Source organism: Leptinotarsa decemlineata, unplaced genomic scaffold (genome assembly GCF_025532065.1).
Source record: "Leptinotarsa decemlineata unplaced genomic scaffold, Ldec_3_MD MMD2_tig00000505_RagTag_RagTag, whole genome shotgun sequence".
NCBI classification, from domain to species: Eukaryota; Metazoa; Arthropoda; class Insecta; order Coleoptera; family Chrysomelidae; genus Leptinotarsa; species Leptinotarsa decemlineata.
In genome coordinates this window covers 2718252-2744789 of record NW_027412549.1, presented here as the reverse complement: position 1 = coordinate 2744789, position 26538 = coordinate 2718252, and the positions used below count along the sequence as shown (strand labels likewise).

General features: G+C 33.4%; 2 protein-coding genes across 3 annotated transcripts; one reads left to right on the top strand and one right to left on the bottom strand.

The window, feature by feature from the left end:
* Positions 1–1971: 1971 nt before the first annotated feature.
* Positions 1972–26538, bottom strand: LOC111517822 (Histone H4 transcription factor). Of its 2 annotated transcripts, none has more exons than XM_074173788.1 (9): positions 26419–26538; positions 25963–26147; positions 12260–12404; positions 11337–11663; positions 7216–7368; positions 6893–7091; positions 5027–5162; positions 3646–3764; positions 1972–2629 (listed from the first exon to the last, which is right to left on the bottom strand). In XM_074173788.1, the coding sequence occupies exons 2-9, from the start codon at positions 26125–26127 to the stop codon at positions 2164–2166; spliced, it is 1710 nt and encodes a 569-aa protein (XP_074029889.1). In that variant the 5' UTR covers positions 26128–26147; positions 26419–26538; the 3' UTR covers positions 1972–2163. The 2 variants fall into 2 exon arrangements, with proteins under 2 accessions (XP_074029889.1, XP_074029890.1); XM_074173789.1 differs by lacking the exon at positions 1972–2629 and adding an exon at positions 3096–3573.
* Positions 21680–22681, top strand: Dysb (dystrobrevin binding protein dysbindin). The gene has a single exon (XM_023174124.2). The coding sequence runs from the start codon at positions 21786–21788 to the stop codon at positions 22485–22487; it is 702 nt and encodes a 233-aa protein (XP_023029892.2). The 5' UTR covers positions 21680–21785; the 3' UTR covers positions 22488–22681.

Genomic DNA, 26538 nt, shown 5'->3' with positions numbered 1-26538 from the left:
TATGAATAAACCACTGTTTAAATGTTTTTCGGATGTATAACCTTCCACAATTTGAAAAATAAATAATATTAATAAAGGATATACATAGTGCTATTTGCAATTGAGGCATTGTTCACTAGTGATTTTTCGGGTTTTCAAAGTTTCTGACTAATTGGACTCTTCATTAGTTTATATTACGCAATAATTTTTTGATAACTTTTCAGTTTGCCCTTTATTACACTTTTGATTGATTCGGCCGTTACTTGATGAAGATCCATAGTAATTTCACAAACAACACCGGAAACGATTTGATCTTTACAAACTTCATTTAGAAAAATGTTTTGCCATCACAGTAGCTTTTTCGTAGTACGTTATTCACTACAAAAAAGCTACCGTGTTAGCGAAAAATGTGATATTTTATAAAAATAAAGTTTGTGGAGATCAAACCGTAAAGTGTAATTTATGAAAAGAAAATTGCTAATTACATAGGATGGGTTTGCCTGATTTCCAAAATTTAAAAAATGTTTGTCACCCATTTCTATTGAAAAAAAGTTGATAGCGCCTTCTTAGCAACAAGTTACGTCACTATTGTATTTTTCACCACGAAAAATGTGTATTCACTGCTCAAATATTAAACGATTGATATTCGAAGATAAAGTGGTTGAAACTGATAAAATTCACAGAGATTATGTATGTGTATATGAAACTATTACCAAAGTCTAATAGAAATAAATTGTAAATCATTTTTCGGAAGACCATCATTAATTTTTCACATTTTTTCTAAAGGCATAAAATATTTCATAATGTATTACTATACTAATGCCGTACAGTAATTTTTTATTGAAAAATGTCACTCTAAAGTGGTATTCAATTTTCTGTTTGATGTTATCTTCATCATCCAAAATTTAGGGCATGACGACAAAAGTCACTATTTTATGATGAAGTAATTGATGATGACGTTGAAATCACTATTATACGATGAAGTCATGAAATAACTAGGTTTTCTGAGGAATCTAATCGCGGTCCTCATATATGTTTAAGATAGAGGGTTATTACATTTACCACCCCATGCGCCAACTAATATTATGCGGCTTGACAAAATAAATGACCCTTGTTGATATAATCAACTAACTTTATAAAAGACCTACAGAAGTTTATCACATGCCCAATTTATGTAAGGTATTTGGTTAGGAATGATCCCAATCATAATCAGTGTCACAAAAGACTTTTTGACAAATTATCCTTCACTTGCATTGTTGTTATAATTTTTTCGAAACCTTTATGTGCAACACTTACAACTGAGAGCATGAAACTCATTTTTTACTATGGCACTATAAAAACAATATATCTTCAAGAAATATCCAATGACCCCCAAACATTTTGCATAGACATACAATCTATTACGTTCATATTTAAAACCATGGAAAAACTGTAATAACAATATATAAATCACGTTACATCTGGTTCCAGCTTCTATTTGTAATATTTCTGTGATTCGTTCTTCGTTCAAGGTGATTGAAGTTCACAATATAATGAAGAACCTCAGAATGAAGTATTGCTAATGATGCTGCAGACTGTGTATATCTCAATATTTTTCAAACATTATCATAATTTAGATTAGTCCAAACCAGACCTCTAAAACAGATTATTCATTATCCAACCTCGGACAGCATCATTTCAAGTTGAATGCATTGTTTGACTCAACTGTCTTTAAAGAACAAATCTGAATAAAAAAATGAAAATAACAGAAGACAGTTCATGAATACCAATAATAAATAAGCCCTCAGGAGGTTCGTTAATTTAGATTGGAAAAAATGATCAGTTTTTTTCACAGAATAAAATTCAAGACATTGTTGAACTTTTCTTCATATTGGAAATGCTTTTTGAAACAGTGCAATCAAGTTTGAATATATTTCATTGCAGATAACATATTATAATTTTTGGTCAGTAAAGCTGTTGGTTGAGAAACTGTTGTCTGAAAAACTCAACAAACCAAGAAAACTGATTTATTAAAAAATGAATAGACATACACTTATAATTACATAAAAAAGTATTTTTCACAATAAAAGTAATTTTCTCGAGTTACACTCTATTTTTTGTATATCATATCCTTGAATCCCTTATTATCAAGTATAACTGAATCTTCAGGAGAACAGTTCAATAACGCGATTTTGCCTTCCCCGTTTACAATTCCTTAGCATCATCCTCACAATTAGTTTCCTCCTTACATGATTTCAATGCACTAGTTTCTGACTTAGCTACGCTATTGAAATTGGAAGATTCTTCTAAGGAACCTTTTTCAAGTACTTCCCCTATGACCACTGCATTATCTAGGGAAGTTACACTACCAACAATTTCTTGTTGAACAATCTGAGATTTCAAAACGTTGCCATGTTCATCAACATCCTGAATCGTTATCAATATGTTATTTTCTTCCACAGTTTCTGCAGGTTTGAGGGTCTGTTCATTAGTTTCTGATATTGACAGTACATATCCAGTTTTACCATTGTCATAATTCAATAGATACCGTACACCTTCGTTAACTTTATTCGTTGGCATGGACTCACTACGAATCACTTCTTGGGTTACTTCAAGACTTTCTAAACGAACAGTTTGTAAACGGTATATTCCATCTTGGTCCTTCCGATACCTTAAAAAAATTTTAGAATCATATCTTGGAAAAATTCTAATTTATCCTTACACCAAAAGCTCTCAAAATAATAGTATTTCTTTACAGATAGATGCTGATAGAAAAATGGTGAAGTATCGTGTAGAAATTAGAATAAATAAATTAAGACAGATAATTTTTGAAAAAAGTTATGTAGATAATTTTTTTAAAAGTTATGTAGATAATTTTTTCTAAAAGTTATGTAATTTAAAGCATTAAACAATAGCCTGATGAAGCTATTGTACAGTGAAACAAATTGTGATTCATTTCAACATATTTGTTCATTGGTATAAATCGATTCTATTGAAAAATCGAAAACGTTGCACATTCAATCAACAGTCTGAATCCTTGTCCTTTTATCAAATGTAATAAACATGGGTGAACATATGACAATGAATAAAAAATTAATAAATTACTTACTTGATTTTTGTGAAAAAAAGTTTTTGGCTTCCTACTACTCCATCTTGATACAATAAAATGTGGGAATCTTCCAAAGAAAGGAGAGAAGTAATCAATTTGAAAATGAGTAACTCTACACATGGATGTGTAGATAATGCAAAGGAGCAACTTTCAGACACAAACTGGAAGGAAGTCCTCCTGAAATAACTACTTTCATATAAACATTGAATTACACAAAAGAAAATATCCTTTCGAAACAAATACTTTTATATGAACACTGAATTATACAGAAGATACTTTTCTCTACTCAGTAGAATGGTAACAAATTGAACTTACATGAAACACTGTTTGTGTTTGTGTCTGAAAGTTGCTTCTTTGCATGATCTACACATCCATGTATAGAGTTACTTATTTTCAAATTGATCACTTCCTTCCTTCCTTTCTTTGGAAGATTCCCACATTTTTTTGTATCAAGATGGAGTAGTAGAAAGCCAAAAACTTCATTTCTCAAAAGTTCTCTATCACTCCTAAAAATATAACCCCTTAAATTAAAAAAAATATATATATGTATATATAACCCCTTCAATTCAAATACTCACTTGAATCTTGAATGACCTGAAGGCCAATGGTAATTATGAAGTTTTGTAAGATGTTTTGTTAAATATCCACCCCTCTTGAATTTCTTCTTGCAACAATGGCATTCATAGCACAAACCACTCTAGAATAAAATGAGAAACGATTAAAATTAAAAAATTCATATGAAAATATTAAATTTTTAAATCATTAATCTCCAAACAAAAAACAAACTTATTTTTCAGAATTATAATAGCATCCCTAGTATTCACCCATATTACAAGATTTGAGGTGTATCAGAAAAAGTTAATATGGGAAAAAAAATTTGGATTTCTACTTCTCATGATGAAAGGTAAAACTGGAACATCTAGCGTAGCATAAATCCAAAACAAGCACTTTTCCCAGTCACCAGAAATGCAATACTCTTCCCAACGCGCGTTTCACCAACCATGTTGGCGTTATCAGGAGACGAAGAAAACTAGTTTTTTTTTCAAATGGCGTTTTGTAAATTAAAAAATGCCGATTATGTGTGATATATCAAAAGAACTATCGCCAAAAATAAATTGCACCAGGTGATTCTTTTTTCTGGTCCTTACAATAAATTGAATTTGGTGACGGTTTCTCTGAATTGAAACGCCAGATTATAAATCTGTAAACTCCATTCACCGTGAATCAGCCTGTATATATTTTTTCATATCAGTGAAATATTGATTCATGAAGAAAAGTGAAATTAAACTTTCAATGTTTTTTACAACTTTTATTTGTAACTAACGTTACTGAAGTTTTGTCCTTTACGGACATTTTCAAACTTATACAATAAACTTTATTCAAACTTATACAATAAACTAACGTTACTGCAGTTTCGTCCTATACGAACATTTTCAAAATTATACAATAAAGTTTATTGTATAAGTTTGAATAAAGTTTATTGTATAAGTTTGAAAATGTCCGTATAAGACGAAACTTCAGTAACGTTAGTTACAAATAAAAGTGGTAAAAAAATAAAAAGAATTATTCTCTTTTTTTCATTATGATTTCCTACCACGTAGTAAGGGCTACATCCATCAATTTAAATATTGATTTACACCTGTGGTGCCATATTATCAAAATAACACACTGTCTATGTAAAAAACCGCCATATGCAGATTTGCTCAATGAATTAGAAACTGTTACAAAGACTGTTCAATCAGGCAAGTCTGGCATATCATCCCAATATTCCACTGGTTCAATGAATAGAACTCACCAACTCTTTTGCAAGTCTTATTATTGAGAATAAGATTGGTTCAGAAGTTATAACTATCACATAGAAAACATTTTTGTATTTTGAATAAAGTCATTTTTTCAAACCTAACTTATAATCAATACCCATAGAAACATACTGAGACAATGAGAGTATGAGATACTTACTGCATCATGTTTTTTAACATAGTGATTATCCAAGCCAACTTTGGTGCGACAACTAAAATTGCACATATCACATTTCATCGGGTCGCTATCCTCATGTATTTTCATGTGAGTATCTAAATTGTACTTCGCCACAAACCTACAAAAAATATAATAACAATTTTTGTTTATTGATGAATATTTTTTTAACAGACTTAACAATTGACAAAATGAAATGCGAGGTTATGTTGGAAATAATAATAAAATAAAAAATATTAATGTTTATTGGTATCACACCAGATGAAACTCAGATCTCAAATCACAAGACTATAAAATTAACCAATGGTATTTTCAAATCACTTTTAATTTCAATTTGTAATTCAAAAAGTTCGATGAATGTATTTAAGGAAGTGCTGTATGAAAAAAGTATTTTACATATAAGGTGTCAAGAAAAGTTTATGCAAGAATGAATTCTAAAAAAATATTGCAAAATGAAAAGAGGAGTTTTCCTAGTAGTTATTGTTATTCTCAAGTCTGATGTCAGATTATTTTCATTCACAATAATTTTCTGGCATCCATTCCTATAACTTTAGCAATAATAGTAATTGTCTTCTGTCAGATACCAATCTATCATTTACAAATATTTGGCATGTGAATGCCACCAAAAACATTTTTATGTAAAATATTGCCAAGACTATTATTACTTTCGCTGTGAAAAAGTTTTCAGATCTCCTTAAGCTCCTTCAGTTAGAGCATTTAGTCACGTCTCCAATCTACAAACCCTACCTTATAGTTGATACACTCAAGTATCGAAATTGTAGCAAAAAAATGCAGCTTTATAAGGTGTGATTAAAAAATAACGGGATTGGTTTTTTGTGAGACAAACGGTGCGAGCCTCTAGGACAAACACCATATTACTGAGTCGCCTGATATTCCTCTCCATATTTCAGCCAGTTCGAGTGAGCACTAGTTTGCTCTGTTAAGGCATAGGCTTTGTTCGTGTCAAAGCATGTAACTGCCACCCTTTAAAAAAATGGTAGGCGTGTCAACGTAAACAAGAAACTCGGTAAATCCGCAACAGAGACAGGTACATGGATTTTTGAGTTGTATAAACTTTCAAAGAAAGGTGAGAAGACATTGAAGATGACCCAAACTCATTACATCCTTTGAAAATTGACACAGTAATCAATTAGACAAATAATACATGAATTTTTCAATATTTCACAACTGAAGGAAGCTTGAATGTTTCAAGGCCGTGATGTATTTCTTTTCCACATGCATGAAATTCTATACATAAATTGGGATGAACAGTGAATAAAGAACATTATCCTGAGGTTCTATCCACTTTCTATGAGCGAATAAAAAGAAAAAGGCCAGAGTTGTGGAATCGTTGATGTTTCATCAGGACAATTCTCTAACCCACACTGCGTCTACTGATATTGTTGGAACCTCAACATTTCTGACCAGATTTAGCTTCGTGTGACTTAATGTTCTTAAAAGTGCAAGAAAAGCAGTGAAAGAAAAGACAAATTATGACTATATGCATGCTTTCAAAAAATGTCTTAAAACACTGTTCTGAACAGTGAAAAATTCGAATAGGAAAATGTATGGATAGTGGAGAAAAGTATATTTAGAGAAAAGAGACAAAAAGTTACACCAAAAATCCTATCATTTTCTAACCAAACCTCATAGTTAGTGTTCGAAGTGAAATAAGTTTTATAAGATGTCAGTAATAGACACAAGAAACTTACTTCACTTTTGACATGTACTTTACATTTTGTGATGGTTTCTTTGTAAAAATGAAACAATTAGCAATCTACAAAAATTAATCTCAGAAAACATTTATGAATCACATGAATGCAGATAGCTTGATCTAATTTATTTACGTACGTTTTATCACACTCTGAACATATGTATGGCTTGTCCTTTACATGTTTGAACCTGATATGTTTTGCCAGAAGTGATGGCTTTGAACAAGTCATATCGCACATGGTACACTTGTAGTGATTTATGTGAGAACGAATGTGGTCCCTCAACAATCTTTCACTTGGAAAAAGTTTCAAGCACTGTGAACACTGGTAGCTCTGAACTGAAATAAAAGAAACACAATTATAGTAAACTATAACTTAGATATTATATTATGAGTATTGCCTCCAGTTGTCTATATAAGAGTTGATAAAAACATTCAATTTAAGCTTTATTACAAGACTCACTGAAATTAGATTGTTGCCTTCTTCTGTGGTCGCAAAATTTGGTTTTACTAGAAAAAAGGGTGAAACAAGTTGGACATCTAACTGTCTTTTCCTTCGTATGAGTCCTTAAATGTTCTGATAGTTTTGGCATGGTTGAATAAGTTGTCTCACAACCTGAAATCCAGAGAAATTTTCCAAAATAAATGTACTAAATTGGTTGCAAAATTATATCATTCATACTTTTCTCGTTTTAAATTAGCATAGGATATCTTTCCTACATGAAATTAAATAATGTATACCAACGTAGTTTCAATCCTAATAGCTTGTAGTCATGTCTCAGCAGCATGATGGTGGGTAGTTAAAAGATGGCGGGAATGATTCTGAAGGGTTTTGAGGCTTCTTTTCATCTTGCAACTATTAGTGTTACTAATTGTATCGTACCTATATAGTTACTTATAACTCTTTGAAACTTCACCTCAGGAACAAACCAATAAAGTCCATAGGTTTTGACTTGAAGTTCACCGAAATGAAATTGATAAATTTCATGTGTCCACACTGATTGCATGGTTTTGTTTTAGCTGACTGGTGAATCCAAAAGAAATTGTTGGTTGCCTTTTTTCATTTGACAAACGTGTAATGATTCTGCATTACATCCACAGTTACAGTGACACACTGATAAGATACCCAGACAGGTGAGTCATTATGATTTCTTGTGGTGATTATTACTCTATTTTGATAAGGCATGAGTAATCATTACGTTCAATGCTCACTACACCTATAGGTGTAGAAGCAATTTTCAAAAAGTGCCCCCTACATAGGTGCACGGCTGTTAGCTAAATTTAGATCATTTCTATATAGTGGATTTTTCTGAAAAAGTATTATTACGACGAGAGGCATGGCTATTGGGTCACAAAATTATAATGCTTAGATGTGGTTTTTCGTTTTGTTTATTTACTTGTAGGATATCTATCCTAGAATTGATTGTTCTTTTTTAAAGTTTAATTTTTGTACTGTCAGTTTATTTTTCTAATACGAGTTAAATCATCATATAATTTATTATTTTTATAGTTTATTTTAGTTTGAAATTAATCGCTCATTAATATCTGTTACACGAAAATATACGTAGTAAGATGGGTAAATTAATTATTTATTTATTTATAGGTCAAGTACACTACAGAATTATTATAAAATCCCAAATGGTACATCAAGAAAGTTGTTGAAACCAATCAAGCATTAAGAGTTCAGTTATGAACCCAACAAGTAAAATCCTCAATATAAACTATTGTAATTGCTTAAAAATAAATAAACCTATTTATTTTTTTATCAGTCCTATACACCACAAACTATTAGTAAAATACCAAATGGAACATAATCTGGTAATAAACACATTCTTAACTGAATATATGTATACATTTTTGTATAATTTTTTTGTAAAATTCATATACATCCTGTTTTTACCTGCATCATCTTGGAACAAAAATGCATATTTGAAATTTGGGCGGCCTGATGATAGTGTATAAGTAATGTCATTTATGCAAAATCAGGATTATGTACTTTCCAAATGGAATTGCACCTTTAATGCCGTTTACTATGAGCAACTTATATTTTTATTGACAGTCCCCATTTTTCTTATGTCTTGAGTTTTATTCGAAGGCAAATTGGTACTGGAATCGTCGTGAAGAGCAATTTTATATTTTTTTATTAAAAATAGATAGTGTAGCTGGACCTTCTGGTTTATGTAGGAAAAGAAAACTACGGTTTAATTCAATGGAACATGGGAAGTTGATTCATATTTTGGAATCGGATAAAGAAAGTTTGGGGTCAAGTATTGATTGTGACATTAGTGAAATAAGTTCCTATTCGAGTGATGAATATTTGGAAAAAACCCAAATATTTAAAGAACCAAAACAATAGTATAATGCCGAAGAGCTTATTTCAACAGCAGATGTTGCCCAAACTCATACTCATGCTGCGACGTGGATGGCTGGTTTAAGTCAGCACTCAAGCACTAATCTGGCGATTCCTGAATTAAAAGTCTATCTTGGAGTACTACTACTAACAGGAACAGTTCAGTTACCCCATTTAGCAGAGCTACTGGAATAACATTGGTTGCTCGGTACGTGCTTTCACCATTATATGTTCAGAAATAAATTTTTATTAATTTTGAGATGTTTACGTTTTTCCGATAATGACAATAACTTCAACCATTGATTAGGAAAGATACGTTGTATTATGGATTATTTTAATAGGAGGATAATATCTATTTTCAGTCCAGGAAAGGACCTCTCCCTTGATGAATCAATGGTTCTATGGCGAGTACATCTGCAGTTTCAGCAGTTTATTAAAAATAAACGCCGTAAGTATATATAGTATCTGTTTAAAATCTGTTTTTTCCGTTAACTAGCTGTCGCACCCCTACGAACGACAACCCTCAGAAGTCGAAACTTCTAAGGATTAACTAAGGAGGACGAGTTAAGGATTAACGAGGTCTCACCTTTTAACGTGTGATTCCTAACACGGGTTTGACGATAGCAAGTGAAGATCGATCGTTCAGACTAGGGCTTGAACTACCGACCAACACGGCAGTCAATTCGAGTGAGTGAACAAAGCACCCACGCCGAATCGCTTGGCTACCGACCGACCGGTAGCTGTATGAAACTCTACATATTAATTGAAGCTACTGGATTGGTGCAGAAATTTATGATATACGCCGCGGCAAATGATGAAACCCGTGGATCTGGCCATGCTGCTAAACTTGTGCCAAAGTTAACAGAATACAGACTGAATTTAGGACATTCATTGAATATGGATAATTTTTACAATAGTACGAAGTTAGTCGAAATGCTTTTGGAGAAAAATACCTATTGTACTGGCACGTTAAATAAGTCCAAAAGGTGTTACTAGTTTACAATTGAAACGGGGAGAGAATAAATCGTTTTTTCGTAATGGTATCTATGTTAGAAACTGGAAAGATAAACGGGATATATTATATATTTCAACGGAGTTTGGAAATATGTTGCAGGATTCGAGAAATAGGTGAGGGCAGGTAAAAGAAAAACCCTTTTGAATTACAATAAACATATGGCTGAAATTGATCGTCACGATCAAATGCTTGCATATTACCCTTGTACTAGGAAGACGTTATGCTGGTATACTTATTTATCCATATTTTTCAGATGAGCGTGGTGAATGCGCACATTCTCTACAATAAACAGATATCATCAATACGGGTACATCTACAAAAATTGTTAAAATCCTTTCCAATACTCGAAAAAGCGTTCCATCAAGACCAAAAATATCCGACTGATATCAATACTGCCAGAAATGTCAAAGATTTTTGAACAACTTATTATCTTCAAATACATTTCATGCAAATTAATCAAGTAGCTGGGCGGTAGCCGGTCGGTTCAAGTAGGTGCATTGTTCACACACTCAAATTGACCGCCGTGTTGGTCGGTAGTTTAAGCCGCATGCTGAACGATCGATTTTCATTTGCTATCGTCCAACCCGTGTTAGGAATCACACATTAAAAGATAAGACCTTGTTAGTCCTTAGCTCGCAAAACTTTCGCCTTCTGAGGGTTGTAGTTTGTAGGGGTGCGACAGCTGGTTAACGGAAAAACGTATTTTAAACTTATATCATATTTAAACATAAACAGTTTAATTCTTATATGAAAAAAGGCGAAGTTCCATTTGCATCATTCAATTGCTCTTCCACTTGACATCACAAATGTCCCTAGTACGCAAAGGAATAAAAAAGAAAAATTATCTTAAATTACTATGACTATTTGTAGATTTGTAATAGATAGGTAGCTATTGGGTCGTTTTTACTGTTAATTATTTTGTGAAACAAAGTTGCAGCATGTAACACTCTCCTATCGTTCATATTTAACCAGTGAGCATCCTTCAGTTCAAGTGATATTCTTTCTCTTCTTCGAATTCCAAAAATGAACTGTAAGCAGGAATTCTGAACTTTTTATATTTGTATCACACCCAGTATTTGCTAGGAGTGACATTGAGTCTTTCTTTTGCGTCATACTAGTGTCAGGTTGACAACAACTGGTGACCAAAGCATCTTTCCAAAATCAAGTTTGATTTCAAGTTCATTTTCTAATTGTGTTCACAAAAGTGTTCTCATATTACCTGTCCAGCAGCACCTGATCACTTCTTTTTCAGTGTCTTTTTCAGCACCTTGTTTCTTCGTGGCATGTGTCACCACATGATTTAAAAAGTCATAAATGGTATAAAAATTGTATGAACAATTTTCCCACTCACAAGTGTAACCAAAATTGTCGACAGGTACATTGGATACCTCTTTCTGATTACACCTTGGTAAGACATCCCTGTCCACAATATTCTGTCCAATATTAGTTAACTTAGAAAGATATCCATGGTATGATAAGTGCTGCATCAAAAACGGAACTGAGATAGCCTTATAATCGCATTTTGCCCACTGACATAATAGGTGATCTGAAAATACATGAAAATTGTTATATTCAAGAACCATCTAACAAGTTAAAGTTTAACTTATTTAATTTATATTTACACTATTCATTATATTTTATTTTATTTTAATATATATGTGAGGTTTATGTGATTTTAACAAATATCTAAATATTTGATATACTGAAGCAAGGAATACAAAGCCCATAGAAGCTCAGAACTGGCACTTTCGTGTACCCTAAAATTTTTATTAACTTGATCACCAGGAGGCGATGGCAGTATGATGTTAGTATTTAATCTAAGTATCAGCAGAATTGGGTAGCTAGCAGTCGCTGACATCATATTAAATCATATTAAAGTTGGAATTTACGCAAAAATTAAATTAAAAAGCCGACTGGTTTGTCAGTGACTGCTACCCAGTTCGGTCAGTAATCACATTAAATACTGACATCGTACTAGTAGACCTCTGGGGGTCAGGGTAAGTATTAAAAATTTTAGGGTACACGAAAATACAAGTTCTGAGCTTATATGGGCTTTGTACTCTTTGACTAAAATAATGATCTACAATCCCTTTGAGAGTATGTGTTGAACAGCTCTTCTCCTGAATACTTTCTAATGAATACCTGTACTGACGGCAGCATGTTCCATTAAATGAGAATTGAATTTTTCCCAAGAATCGTAAAGGTCATCACATAATTTCCATTGACATCGCATATTGAGTTGTTCATTAGACAACTTAATGAGAGGATTCTTCTTTTTCCTTTGCCTCTGAAATATCAAAATACATAGATAACAATAATAGTGTTTATAGAGAAATACTTAGTGGCTTTCATTAAACGTAACTTACATGAATAGTTTACAGTTTAAACCACTTTTGATACCATGAAGTCAAAACTGTAATGTCTTGATAGTTCGTTAGTGACTATCCCATACATTTTTTTCTCTAATATTTATTTGTTTTTTATTTAGGATTCCTACGTATGAGACCAAACAAAGGGGTGTTCGAAGTAGCATCTTTGTTGCTATTCATAGAACTCATTCCTAACTTTTTGATTTCCATCCAGAAACCTGTTGTCATGAACCGGTCTCAACAATTTTAAACATTTACCACTTATTCTGTGGTCGTTCTCTATGGCATATTGGGCGACACTAGATTTCTCCGGTCTATGGGCAACATGAGGGTGCGGCATTGGGAAACCCTTGTCTCCTTTTATGGCCAATCTGTTCACGAGCAGATTTTAAATGGAAGCAAAGGAAGAGTAGGATTACTTTCCACGAACCTGAATCCGATACGTGGATGATGTATTTGCCATTTTTGATACGAATAGGAATAAGGTAGTGGATTTTGTATTTTGCCTCAACAACAGATTATCAAATGTAAAAATCACGTATGAAATTGAAAACAACGAAAAACTACCATTCCTGGATGTATTAGTTATAGAAAATGTCGGTAAGGGTCCAGACTAGTCTAGAGTTTGATGTATATAGAAAGAATAAAGAATACGAGCCAGCTCTCATCATGGCCCACAACAAAAAAAATTACAGAACTACAATTTCTTGTCCATAGACTGCTCACATTTTCCTTGAACAAAGAATGGTATGAGTTTGAGAAAAGAGTTGTTAGGGAGAAGGCAAAAGGCAACGGGTATCCATCAAATGTAGTGAATAAATTAATTAGAAAACAAACATTTAGGGAGTATGTTTATAATGCCTCGAATTTTCGAAAAGAGGAAGATTCAAAATTCATAGTATACTTCAACAAGTATTGGCTAGTCCGAAAGCAAAACATTAGAAAAAGAAAAGTCTGGGATTTATGAAATAAGCTGCGAGGGTTGTGATAGGAAATATGTTGGTCAAACCAAACGGACTTTATTAGATCGTTAAAAGAAACATGTTTCGCATATTCGGTTTCATAGACCGGAGAAATCTAGTATCGCTCAATATGCCATAGAGAAAGACCACAGAATAAATGAGAAATGTTTAAAATTGTTGAGACCGGTACATGACAAAAGGTTTCTGGATGCCTTCGAAAGCTTGGAAATCGAAAAGTGTGGAATGAGTTCTATGAATAGCGACAAAGGTCGTAGTTTGGACACCCTTTTGTTTGGTCTTATACGTAAGAATTCTAAATAAAAAACAGATAGATATTAGAGAAAAAATGTAGGGGGTAGTCCCTAACATAGAGGAAATACATAATAAAATAAAGGTAATTAAAAACAGGTAGTTTAGCAAAGGAACAGTAACAGGTTATAGTTTAAATCAAATCAAATTTATTATTAATCTGAAGACCACAAGTGGTATAAGACATGTCAAAAATTTTGATTATAGAGACAAAAAGCAAAATTACAGAGTAAAAAGTTAAAGTACAAGTACAGACAGAGTAGGTATACTACAATTTAAATATCAAGATAAAATATGCAATTACACACAGAGTATGACAGAATATACAATCAGTGATTTATATACTGAAAAATTCTTCCAAAGTATAGAATGCACCCTCAATTAGTACTTTTTTCAGTGACTTCTTGAATCTGAAATAGGTAGGTTCATCTTTGATGTTTTGAGGAATTTTATTAAAAATTCGAATTCCGATGCTTAGAGGACCGTTTTGTGATAGGTTTAATCTGTATAGAGGAGTATTCAGCAAATGCCGATTCCTGGTGGAATGACCGTGGATGGCATTACGGCAGAGCAATGTATTTCTATGTTTGTAAATGTAACAAGCAGTTTCCAATATGTAAAGAGAAATAAGGGGTAATAATTGTAGCTTTCTAAAGAGAGGTCTACTAGATTCTGTTTGGGGTTTGTGAAACATGGCACGAATGCACTTTTTCTGTGTAATGAAGAGACGTTTAGCACCAGGTGCTCCATACTATGATTCCGTATGCCAGTCTCGACCGAATTTCTGCAAAACAGAAATTTTTCATTACTGGAGTTGTCAGAACCTTATGCATACAGCTAATTTGAAATATTTTGGTGTTAATATTTTTTATTAGAGTAGATACGTGGGTTTCCCAATTTAATTTATCATTTATATTCAGACCTAAGAACTTAACAGAGGTATTACGGTTCACATTAGTGTTGTTTAAGGTCAGGTTGATATTTTCAATTTGATTTTCTCTTGTATGGAAGATAAGAAATTCAGTTTTCGCTTGGGTTTATATACCACTCATTTTTTGAAAACCATTTTGCAATTTCATGCATCAAATCAATACCAGCTTGTTCATTTGAATCATAAGATTCTTTAGATAACAAGATTGATAGATCATCAGCATACAAGATATCTTTTGAATTCTGATAGATAAATCACGATGTCTGCCAGATATAGGGAGAACAGAATTTGAGCTACTACACTTCCTTGAGGAACACCTACTTTCACAGGTAGTGTACTGGAGTAGTGTGTAGTGATAAGGCCTTTCTCGTTATGAGATAATGATATATATTGATTTCTATTTGCAAGAAACGAGCTGAACCAATCATGTGCTCTTCCTCTAATGCCGAGTGCCCAGAGTTTGTCTAGTAGCCGATCGTGTGGTACACAATCAAAGGCTTTGCTCAAGTCACTGAATACTCCAATTGGACATTTTCTTTTGTCAAGCTCTTCCAGAATATTGTTTAAAGACTCAGTTGTAGCTGTAGTAGTTGACCGTGCTTTTCTGAATCCATACTGTTCGGTTAGTATTAGATTGAATTTCTCTATGAAAGGATTGAGTCTTTCTAGCAAGCAATATTCAAACACTTTGGAAAATGATTGGTGTTAAAGAGATTGGCCTATATTTATCCAATTTATTTCTACAGTTTTTTTTGTGCACAGGTATAATTTTTGATATTTTGAGTTGAGTAGGGACTGTGCCTGTCTCGAAAGAAAAGTTCACAATATGGGTGATCGTCGATAATAGAAATGAGCTGCGTTTTTTGATTACATTGCAAGGGAGGTCGTCAGGTCCCGCGGAGTGTTTGTTTTTGAGTTTCGCAAAGATGTGGATCATATAATTTTCCGTGAATGGCAGTAGCACCATGGATTGTAAGCTTCTATTGGGCATATCTGCAGAATCTTCAAGGGGGATTTTTGGAATGTAATTAATGATTTTTTTGCAACTTTACCAGGGTCTTTAATTTGTTCATTCCCCTGCAGAATTTGTATATTAGGTCGCATTGAATTTTCCTTATTTTCAAGTTTATTGATGATTGACCAGGAGGATTTGTTTTTGTTTTTTGAATGTTGGATTACATTATTGAAATGTAACTTTTTAACTTTCTCAATAAGATGTTTATGTTCAGCGAGCCTTTGCTTATATATAGGTTTTAGATCAGGGTGGTATTTTTGAAGAATATATAGATCCTTCAATAATGAACTAGAGGCTTTTATTTCCTCCGAGACCCAGGTGCTGTTAGCTTTACTTTTGTTTTGGAAGTGTTTCAAGGGAAATGCTACATTGAAGTGAGATGCCAGAATATTGATAAGGTTTTTATATCCTAAAAGATTTTTCTGTCAGAGCGAGGTTCAACAGTGATTTATTAACAGAAATAATAATAATAAGTCTGTGATCAGAAATAGGTGTGTCTACTACTGAAGAGATCGCCTGTACATTTGTAAAAACATTATCAATTTTGGTTCTCGAGTATGAAGTTATTCTTGTATAGTCATTTAGTATCGATTTTAATCCAAACTGTTCAGTGATATTCAAAATACTATCGGCCTCTATAGATGGGGTACTGAAGTCAATGTTGAAGTCTCCGCTTAACCATATTTGTGAACTAACTGTGAATATTTCATTTAAAAGCATCTCAAGTTTGTATAAGAAATTTTGGAAATTACCGGTAGGTGATCTATAAATGGAAAATATTTTGTGGGCTTTGAAACCTCCACCACAGACCTCAAAGTATTTTTCAGTACATATATGATCTAGAGAGATGGAAGTTGCTTCATAACCTTTCTTTGCCCATAATGCAGTGCCCCCTCCTCGATATGTGTTACGACAAAAACTACTCACCAAATAATAATTTCCAGATGGAAAGCTACCTATTTCATTTGCTAATAGCCAAGTTTCAGTTGCCGCAATGAACGGTGGATATGAGTGATGCTCAAGTTCTAGTTAGGTCAAGTTCTAGTTAGGTACTACTAACCATTAGTAGTTGTGTACTACTAACAGGTAGTAGTTACGCCACAAGCATATAAAAACACTAACATAATAGAAAAATTTAGTCATAATGATCTCCTGAGGACGCTAACTTGGTTAGCGATACGCGCGTCGAGAGACCGTGTTTTGTTCTGGTGTTGGGAAAGTATTTTCAATAGATGTAATACTGTATCAATTTCTGTATTTATGTATCAATCAGCTAAATATAATACTCGTACTTGTAATGCCCTAATTGTCAAATTTGATATTTTTCAAAATTAAATTCAAATCTTTGGAGATTTTTCAAATATGATTCAATTATGGATTTGAATTTGGTCATCAACAGGAGCAAGCAAGTTTATTAAAAAATATCCGATTCTTTCAAAAGTTTTTTCTAGTTGTCAGTTTCAAAATATTTTCATACATACGAAACAGTTCAAATCCGATTCTTGCTAATGGGATCCCGTAAATGGAAAGGAAAATAGGGAATTCGTTAATTTAAGACAAATTTTTGTCATTCAGGAAAAACCTTTAGAAATTTCTCAAGATATTGACCACACTTTTTTTGAAGCCTCTTCGTTTGTCATGAACATTATATATAAAAATACATTCCAAAAATATTTCATTTCTCAACTATGTCAAAGGTAGTATCTGTACCAGCAAACGTGAATTGATGTAATTTGGTTACGAGTAAGCCGAGTCAACTTTTGGCAATGCAACAAAAAAATTAATTAAAGTGAGAAATAAATAATATCAACTGATTAGTTGGTGCCGGTTGGCGAGTTTCACTCATAAAATCATCACTATTATGTGTATGAGTTCGATTCCTGTCCTAACGAAATCAGTGTTCACGCACGCTGAACGGTAAAACCTCGTTAATCTCTAGGCCGCACAAGTTTGGACTCGTGATAATCGTTCGTATCGAACGATAACTCTCTTATACTGTACTATACACGAAACACAAAACAGAACCAACCATACGGTCACGATACCATTCGATTAGGATTAGAGCGTTCACATGCTATCAGTGATGAACTGAAAATTTTCAAAATGTTCGAAATATAGAAAGCAATATATAGCTATTTCCATTTAAAAAACATAATTTTGAAAGGCCTAATGCATTTATAACTGAAACATTTTTTGATAATCCGATATGATTTGATTTTTTTTTGCTTATTTTTTTTCTACCGTAATTTCATTTCAGGGTTTTTTGCCTAATATAATTGTTATTTTCACCTATTTTTTATTTTCCATTTTATTTGTTCTTTTAGGGATTTCATATCATATTAGACAATGGTGTCCGAACATTTTTTGATAACTTTACTCCTTCATCTAAAACTTTTATTGGAAGCTCGTTGTGACATACAGTTACGAATATCTAACCTATACACCTATTTCCTTTAGTTTTGAGTTGACGCTAGTGCCACCTTGCGGCAATGGTATCTCCAAAAATATTGAACAAAAAAAAACCTTACAGAAGAGACATTATCTGACGGCACTTTAATGTTGGAGAGGTCAAAGGCGTTTTCTGGCGCTCATGTATTCAAAACGTATTCGTCTGTGATTCAAATACATTCATTCTGGCTTCAAAACGATGACGTCACATTAACTATGATCTGAAACGGAATTTGACGTTACGTTACGTCAGTTTCTGCTTTATTTTGATCGTTATGGTTTATAAAGTGCTGAAAACTTTTTATCAAATACTTTGTAAGGATGTACAAAATAAAGCTGAGAAATTATTGTATGCACAAATCTGATTCTAATTAGGGTTAAAGAAAATTGAAAAGTTTGTTTTTATTATTGAATTTGACATCCGATACAAACTGAATCATTCCATTCTGGCGAATCTTATTATTAATGACGCCACTACGAATCGTTTTTGAATACACGCTCGAATACGATTAAATGCCAGGAAACACTTCAAGTTTCAGTGACCTAAATTCTGTGTTTGAGGTGTTTATTGTCACTTTTTAGCGGGTTAATTCAAATTATTTAAAACTCATCAGATACATAATTTGATTGAAGTCAAGCAAACATAATGATGTCATCTCGACAGGTTGTTAGGTCAACATTTCAACAATTTTAACCAAACTAGCTTAATTTTAACATGTTATAGCTCACAACCATTAAATCTTTAGGTTGACAGTAATCACTTCGAAATTCTCACAAAGTTCATGGTTCATGTTCCATGCTGAGTGTCCCTTCTGTAAGGTATTCTGTGACAAAAAAAAAGTATGATCAAGAGGAATAACCGAAGGTAAAATCAGGCAACACTGTTGACAGTACATTATCAGAGTTGCCAACCGTAGCGGAATTTTCTAGATACGAATAATCAATTTCGAAAAATATATGGAAGAAGAAGAGACAGGAAACAGCACTCGAAGCTGACATTTGAATAATTGAATGCAGTCAATACGTTATGGTCTTAGTAGCTGAGGCCATTACATGATGAAAGAGAAGAAGAATATATAACCTCCAATATCTTGAAACCAAAAGTCTCGACTGTTTAGAAGATTATGAATTATATGGAACAAATTACAGTGGAAATGGAAGATAGTTCATCTGATTGTAGCTCGGGCGAAAGACCTACCGCAGTTGAAATTTACGGGAATGGGACATGTTCAAAAAAATACAAAAATTCCCGAAAACCAACTTTTTCTAAACATTGGTTGTCTGATTCCAACTTGAGAGGATGAATTAAACCTGTGGCGAATGATCGTTCAAGAGCTCAGTGTGACTTCACCTACGTGAAAAAATTGATATTTATTTTTACTTTTCAAAATCATTATTTCAAGGTAAGAAATATTTGATAGAGGCGACAGCTTTCAAAAATTGACTGGTGTAAATTTACATGATCCTGATTCCTGACATTAGTGACAGTTCAGTTTTGTGGTATCTGAACGGCACACAAACTACAAACTGTAAGTTCTGTGGTATTTAATTTTGTATAAGCCGCATGCGCGAACTGATTGCGTTAGATATATAGCGGTATATGGAGCAGTGTAGCCACTGTTGCCACAGCTACCCCGTACGGGGTAGTTGTACCCCTCTTGAACTCAATTTCATCCTCTCGCTCCCCTCAAGTAAATCTACCCCGCTCAGATATAAAACAAAAAAATGTAAAATGAAAATTGAAAAAATGAACAAATATTTAGGTTTGATTTTGAATCTACCGCGTTACACGAGCCGAGTACCAACGTTGACGTAGACTGATTGTCTGGCGCCGCTGGCAACGGTTCTTTGGGTTGTGTCTAACTGTAAGACTCTTACACCACCATTAAGGTGGTGTAAGAGTGTAGTTCCGATATTCTGTGACTGAGTACTGAGTTACACTACAATGCTCTTCTGCTCTTCCAATGATACCGAGCGCCGTGATCATGCTCTGTGCGTGTGAAATGTTATTTGATGTTTGTGACATGACATTCGACATTATTAGTTAAAGTTGAGAACGTAAATGTGGAAATGTTTCTATTATGTGGAATCTCAGTCTGTGATGTAAATGTAGTTATATGTATAGTCGAAGTAACCGATATTGTACACTATTAAAGTTGTCGGCACCCTCAAAGGTCATAAAAACCAACACATAGAAATGAACCGGCAGCATTTCTATGTGTGAACTGTACACTTGGCGTTTCGTATTGGATAAATTTTACTAACCGAGTTGTGATTGGTAGAAGAGTCATAAAATTGAATTTGAAGTCATAATACGGTGCCGAATAAAACTCATGGAATGCGGCCTTTGGTTATCGCCGTCGTGTTCAGTTCAGGAACTGATCGCGATTTGAGTGTTGAAATTCGATATTGGTGCAGTTATATTTACTTAAAATTCTTGTTATCTATTTAAAATGTGGCGTGTGGTGTGGGATAACAACGCAGACTTTTTCCAGTGTAGTGATTCCAATAGCGATGGTGAACAATGCGAAAAAGAGATGCCAGGAAATAAGATTCGGATGCATTTGAATATTGAAACACAGAGAGTATGTTTCAATGTATATAAGAACCTACATCTCAAGTTTGCTTTCGAGGGAAACAAACTATTACAAGCAACATCAGGTTTGACCGAAATTCCTTTCTCAACTGTACGTGAAATAGTCAAAAACAAACCTTATGGAGGCAAGACGCGATGTGATACAGGATTACCAAAACCTTTAGATCTTCATCTGATAAAATCATTGAAAAAACAATATACAACTGTTACAAAATCAATGAGATTCCTACATTGAAATCATAAGGAATACATTGAATACTTCCGGCCATAACGTGAGTTGCTGTGACAAAACTCTTCAGAATTGGATAAAGAAACTAGGATTTAGATTTAAAATAATTAACAAATGTCAAGCAGTTATGGAAAGCAGAAGAATAGTAGAATTGCGTAACAAATACTTAGAACGAATAACTAAATATAAACAAGAACAACGACAAATTATCTATTTGGATGAAACTTGTTATGACACTAACGACACAGTTACGAAAGGGTGGACTGATGGTTCGAGAATGTGTACGCCAAACAAGCCTGCAAACAAAGGATCGCGACTAATCATTGTGCATTGCGGAGGAAGTAAAGGATATGGAAAAAAATGAGGACTGCAATGTTGACTATCATAAGAACATGGAAACTAATATTTTCGAGGAATGGTTTGGAAACACATCGATCCCAAATTTGGATGCAATGACATTTGACATGTTTTTTATTAAGATCGTCAAATTCATCATAGAACAAAGAATGACAATCATAGGTATACGTCAATGCGCCACTGTGATTGATGTCATCATGTGAATGTGGATCCACCCGGTTCTACCCCGCTCCCTTCCAAAAATCTACCTCGATGAAAAAATAGCTTGTGGCAACACTGAGTGTAGCGGAATTTTAGTTCATGTATAGTGACTTTATAGTTCATCCAGTTGGCAACACTGATTGTTATGTTGTAAAAGTCAGCTGTTGTTTATATTTGATTATTGGGTTTTATTTTTGTTCAGATTTTTTCATGACTTGTTTTTTTTTTCATTTTAAAAATATGAGCTCAAAATGCTATCCAATTTGAAAGAAAAGATGCTGAGCGTATCACTCTTCAATAGTGGTGAAGAAAAACAATTGGAAAAAAAAGTGATTAACTTTAATGCAGGTGCTGAAATTTTACAACAATTTCAAAACCAATGGGAAGAGCTACACAAAATAAACGAAGAAAATGCTGAGAAGGCAGAACAGGTAGCAAAAGAAATCATATGCATTTCTAATGAACTTCGAATTAGTATAACTAACCTGGATCTTATAGACCATTTAATTACAAAGTCAAATCTAGCCATCAATATAAATGATTGTTTAAGTACGATAAAAGATTTATATAAGACTGCTGAAAGTATAGAAATGAATTTGATAGGTCTTGAAGATTTAATAGATGAAATCGATTTAACGAGAAAGCAACGTCACGAAAAGGAAGACCTACAAAGGTACCAGGTAAAGAAAAAACTGTCTTTGGAGTCCTTGAAAGTAGCTTGGAGAGAAGAACATTTGAAAAAAATTGAAGAATATGAAGCCAGTAGAAAGGTATTGCTAGAAGAAAGGCAACGTGCGTTCCAAGATGCATTCAAGACCGACTTGGAATTGTATAAAAGTTTAGGGACTCTACCCGAAAAGGAACATTCTGAAAACCAAAATGCACTCCTTTTGGAGGATATCCAATTAGATTTTGACGAAAAAGAATTGGAAAAATTTTTCAATGATGACTGAGAGGAGTGCTAAGGACTTACATAGGAATTGTATTTGTGGCCAGTGCAATAATCCAAAACATATTACTAACTCGGAAAATGGGGAAAAATGAATCTATTTTTGTATTTGAGGTTTGAATTTAATTAAAATGTTGAATAATTTGTCTTTTGTAAACAAATATAAAGTACTGTAAGAAATAAACTGAGAAACAAACATTTTGGTGTATTTGTGCTTAAGGTTGACAAGACTAACATACTGGCTTTTCGCTTTGTCTCTCTCTTCATTTTGTTTGAGTAACATAGATATAAAAATCGTAACAGAATCAAAATTCTATGAACAGTCTTAAATTCAACAAACATGGGGCACTATAGAAAAAAATATGTTCTTCTAAATGTTATTTTACTATCATGCACTCTTGAGTCCCATTTATAATATGGCATAAACAGTCATTGTTATAGAAAAAAAACAGGAGTCCTATGGAAAATTAGTTTAAACAACTTGTGTTTAATACTCGTCAAAGGCATTGGAATCCAGTGACTCATTCAATTTTTATTTTAATAACCCCTTGTTTGGTTCATAATAATGAAGAAACTTTTAGGCATTTCAGGTAGTGATGGGCAGAATAGAATACTCGGTTCTGGATTACTTTTGAAAATCGAATAGATATTCGAAAAAGAGGACCCTAGAACTTCACATGCACGTGATGCTTTTATAATCTAATCAAAAACCCGAAATGAATTATTCGAAAGTGATTGTATTCACTAGACTAAAGAAGTCATTAATCAAACTGTTGAATCATCTCAAATAACTTAAGATGAAAATTAATATCAAAATTTCGAATCCCCTCTCTCAGTAGGTCGGTAGCCGGGCGGTTCGAAGTGGGTGCTTTGTTCACTGTCTCAATCGAACGATGTGTGAGTCGGTGGTTCAAGCCGCAGGCTGAACGATCGATTATCACTTGTTATCGTCCAACCTATGTTAGTAATCATACGTTAAAAAGTGAGACCTCATTAGTCCTCAGCTTGCACAAGTTTCGACTACTGAAGGTTGTCGTTCGTAGGGGTGCGTCAGCTGGTTAACGGAAAAACATATTTTAAGAAAATCGCTCATGGGTTTCAGCTATTACAAATATTCGATTATATACAGTTCTCGAGAACTGATTTTCAGCAACTAAGTATTTGATTCTGACCAACACTATGAGTGGTAAGGAATTACCTGGTGGAATCATGTACATTGTAGCTAGAATTATTGGTGTATATTTGAAACATTTTCATAAACCCCAAAAATATTTAGAATCTGTCAAGCAGAAGGCGTATTCAATAGAGGGTTGTGTAGGAAATGAAAACGATCGCTTACACGAATTACCCTCTACTGAGCATAATAATCAAACACACCTTGTCCAAATAATTTTTGGTTAGGAGTTTCTTTCATATATTCAAGCGAGCAAGCACAGAACATGTTACAGAAGTACGTGTATCAGTATGAGATGTGTAGGTACAATTTCCAAAAACTTTCAACCTACATCCAAGAATTATTTTCGTATCATATTATATTCGAGTCTTTATTTTTAGTTGTTTGAACTTACATCGTATGTACTGAACTAAATTTATATTTCTACGATGTCTGAATCAAAATAAGGATGGATTTTATGAGTGGGAAGTGGAAAATTCACACCCCAATTAATAAATATTCATATTGTGAGGAATTTCATTCTGGGACTGAAGCCAGATCTGTACAATACTAATTATCTAAATGAACAATTCGTTCAGGCCAGTCTCAACTCACCTGCATAGTAGGTTTATGGACTGACACCTACCAGAAAACAACTACTACCCTGGCTAATACCATGAAGGGCGTTGGATTATATCCGACAGGTGTCAATTCAGGATTCTTCACAGAAGTAATTCCTGCATACGCTGTTGGCGATACAACTACCAGAATCGATTTTCAATTATTGGAACACACTTGTAGACCGGTTTCGGGCTGTTTGGCCACTCGTCAGTGCAAGGTAGTGTTTATCATCAACCTAAAGTCGATGATTTCCGATAATTCCTTTCAGAATATTATTCCTCGAACTAGGCAGAAGCGAACGTCCAACAACATGTTTGTCATCGTCCCATCTGTCTGTCGATATACTAACCAACTGCATATTCACATGGCCCAAGACCTCGTATTGGGACAAAAAACTTTCGTTCCTATAGTATGTGGGCACACTTGAAGACTGGCTTTAAATCAAATTATCTAAATGAACAATTCGTTCAGGCCAGTCTCAACTCACCTACACAATTAGTACATAGTTAGTACATCGAAAGGCAGATGAGGCGATAACAAACATGTTGTTGAATGTTCGCTTCGACCTAGTTCGAGGAATGATACTGTGAAGGAATTATCGGAAATCATCCACTTTATGTTGATGATAGACACTACCTTGCACTGAAGAGTGGCCAAACAGCCTGCAACCGGTCTGCAAGTGTGTTCCGAGAATTGAAAATCAATGGCGACAGTTGTATTGCCAACAGTATATGCAGGAATAACTTTAGTGAAGAATCCTGCACTGATACCTGTCGGATATAATCCAACGCCCTTCATGGTATTAGCCAGGGGTAGTAGTTGTTTTCTGATAGGTGTCAGTTCATAAACCTACTGTATAGGTGAGTTGAGACTGGACTGAACGAATTGTTTATTTAGATAATTTGATAAAGTCAGTCTTCAAGTATGCCCACGTACTATAGGAATGAAAACTTTCCAATACTGAAAGTGTTAGGTATATATCTGTAATTTTCAAAAGTAAATTCATAGATAGTAATAAACATCTCTGCGGAAAACAAATTGAATAATTTCAAGGTATTCAGGAGAACCCTCAAAAGTTTTTTTATCATGAGTCTAATATAAATAAAACATTTAGAAATTCTATAAACTAATCATCTAGTACAGCAATTACATATTGTAAATGGCTAAACTGAGCTTGAATAGTAATTACTGATAATTCAGAACAGATTTGTTAACAGATACTGCTTATTGGAATTTAGACAAATTCAATGAACTCAGTTTATTTTCATTTCACCATTATTTATAAGTTTATAAGTAGCGTTTTTAACAATTTTTAATGTTTTCTCTACTTCAGTAGTATCTATTACAATTGTTTCAATTATTTCAAACTGTCTAACTTTCTAAAAGAACTCACAGCAAGGAGGATTTTTTTATATCTATCAATGAGGTCAAATGAAGTAGTGTTGATTTCAGTAGACCAAAGCTATCTAGCGAGTTTTCATCCAAAATTTATAATTTCTTCAGCAATTATACGTGTTTAAACCACATATTTTAATAGTTCAATCTCTTTGATTCACTAACTCGAAAATATTACACCCTCGATATCAAAAGACAACCTTTTATATGGAATATTTTGAAATTGAGAAAGGTTAGGTCAAAAGTGAGTGGGCCCCTCTAAAGGAAAGTTCAAGCTTAACTGAGTATGTTGAATGAAAAATGTTCTTACAGTATTTTCCTCGTCAATAATCAATTCAGATTCGGATGCAGAATACTCTTCATATTCTAAAGGGTTTGCTTCAAACTGGGCCTTTTTGGAGGCCTTTTCCATTTCCACATGTTCGAAAACAGCCAGTCTACTTTTCCTCTTCACACCTCGTTCGTTGTCCTCCATGGTTTTCAAAAATTAACTGTCTAAAAATGAATATTATATTTTAGTGTCATGATTTCATCAATTTTTAAGAAAAAAATAATATCATTGCATTTCTGCTAACCTAACCAGAAAATAAGTCTCTGATGAAACAGAACTCAACTAAGATCACCTAGTTTGATCCCTAAGACAAATACTGTCTACATAGAGGTATTAATTATTTTTTACCATAATGAAAATCTTAATAAGTTATATGGGAAATAATAAAAATAAGATACCTCCTTTCAAAGACAATTGATATGCTAAAGTACTAACCTTCTCTCTCAATATACATTTGCAATTCAAGGCAATCTGTTTCTAAAGTATATAATGGAACAATGTCGGCTCCTCTAACTGATATCTCTTTTTCTTTTACTTCAATCCACGGAAAATCCT

Coding starts and splice junctions, on each gene's coding strand:
- Dysb (XM_023174124.2), top strand. CDS start 21,786: ATGCTATCCAATTTGAAAGAAAAGATGCTGAGCGTATCACTCTTCAAT.
- LOC111517822 (XM_074173788.1), bottom strand. CDS start 26,127: ATGGAGGACAACGAACGAGGTGTGAAGAGGAAAAGTAGACTGGCTGTT. Junction 11,664..12,259: donor ACATGCTGCCGTCAGTACAG/GTATTCATTAGA, acceptor ATGTATTTTCAG/ATCACCTATTATGTCAGTGG. Junction 3,765..5,026: donor ATGTTAAAAAACATGATGCA/GTAAGTATCTCA, acceptor ATTTTATTCTAG/AGTGGTTTGTGCTATGAATG.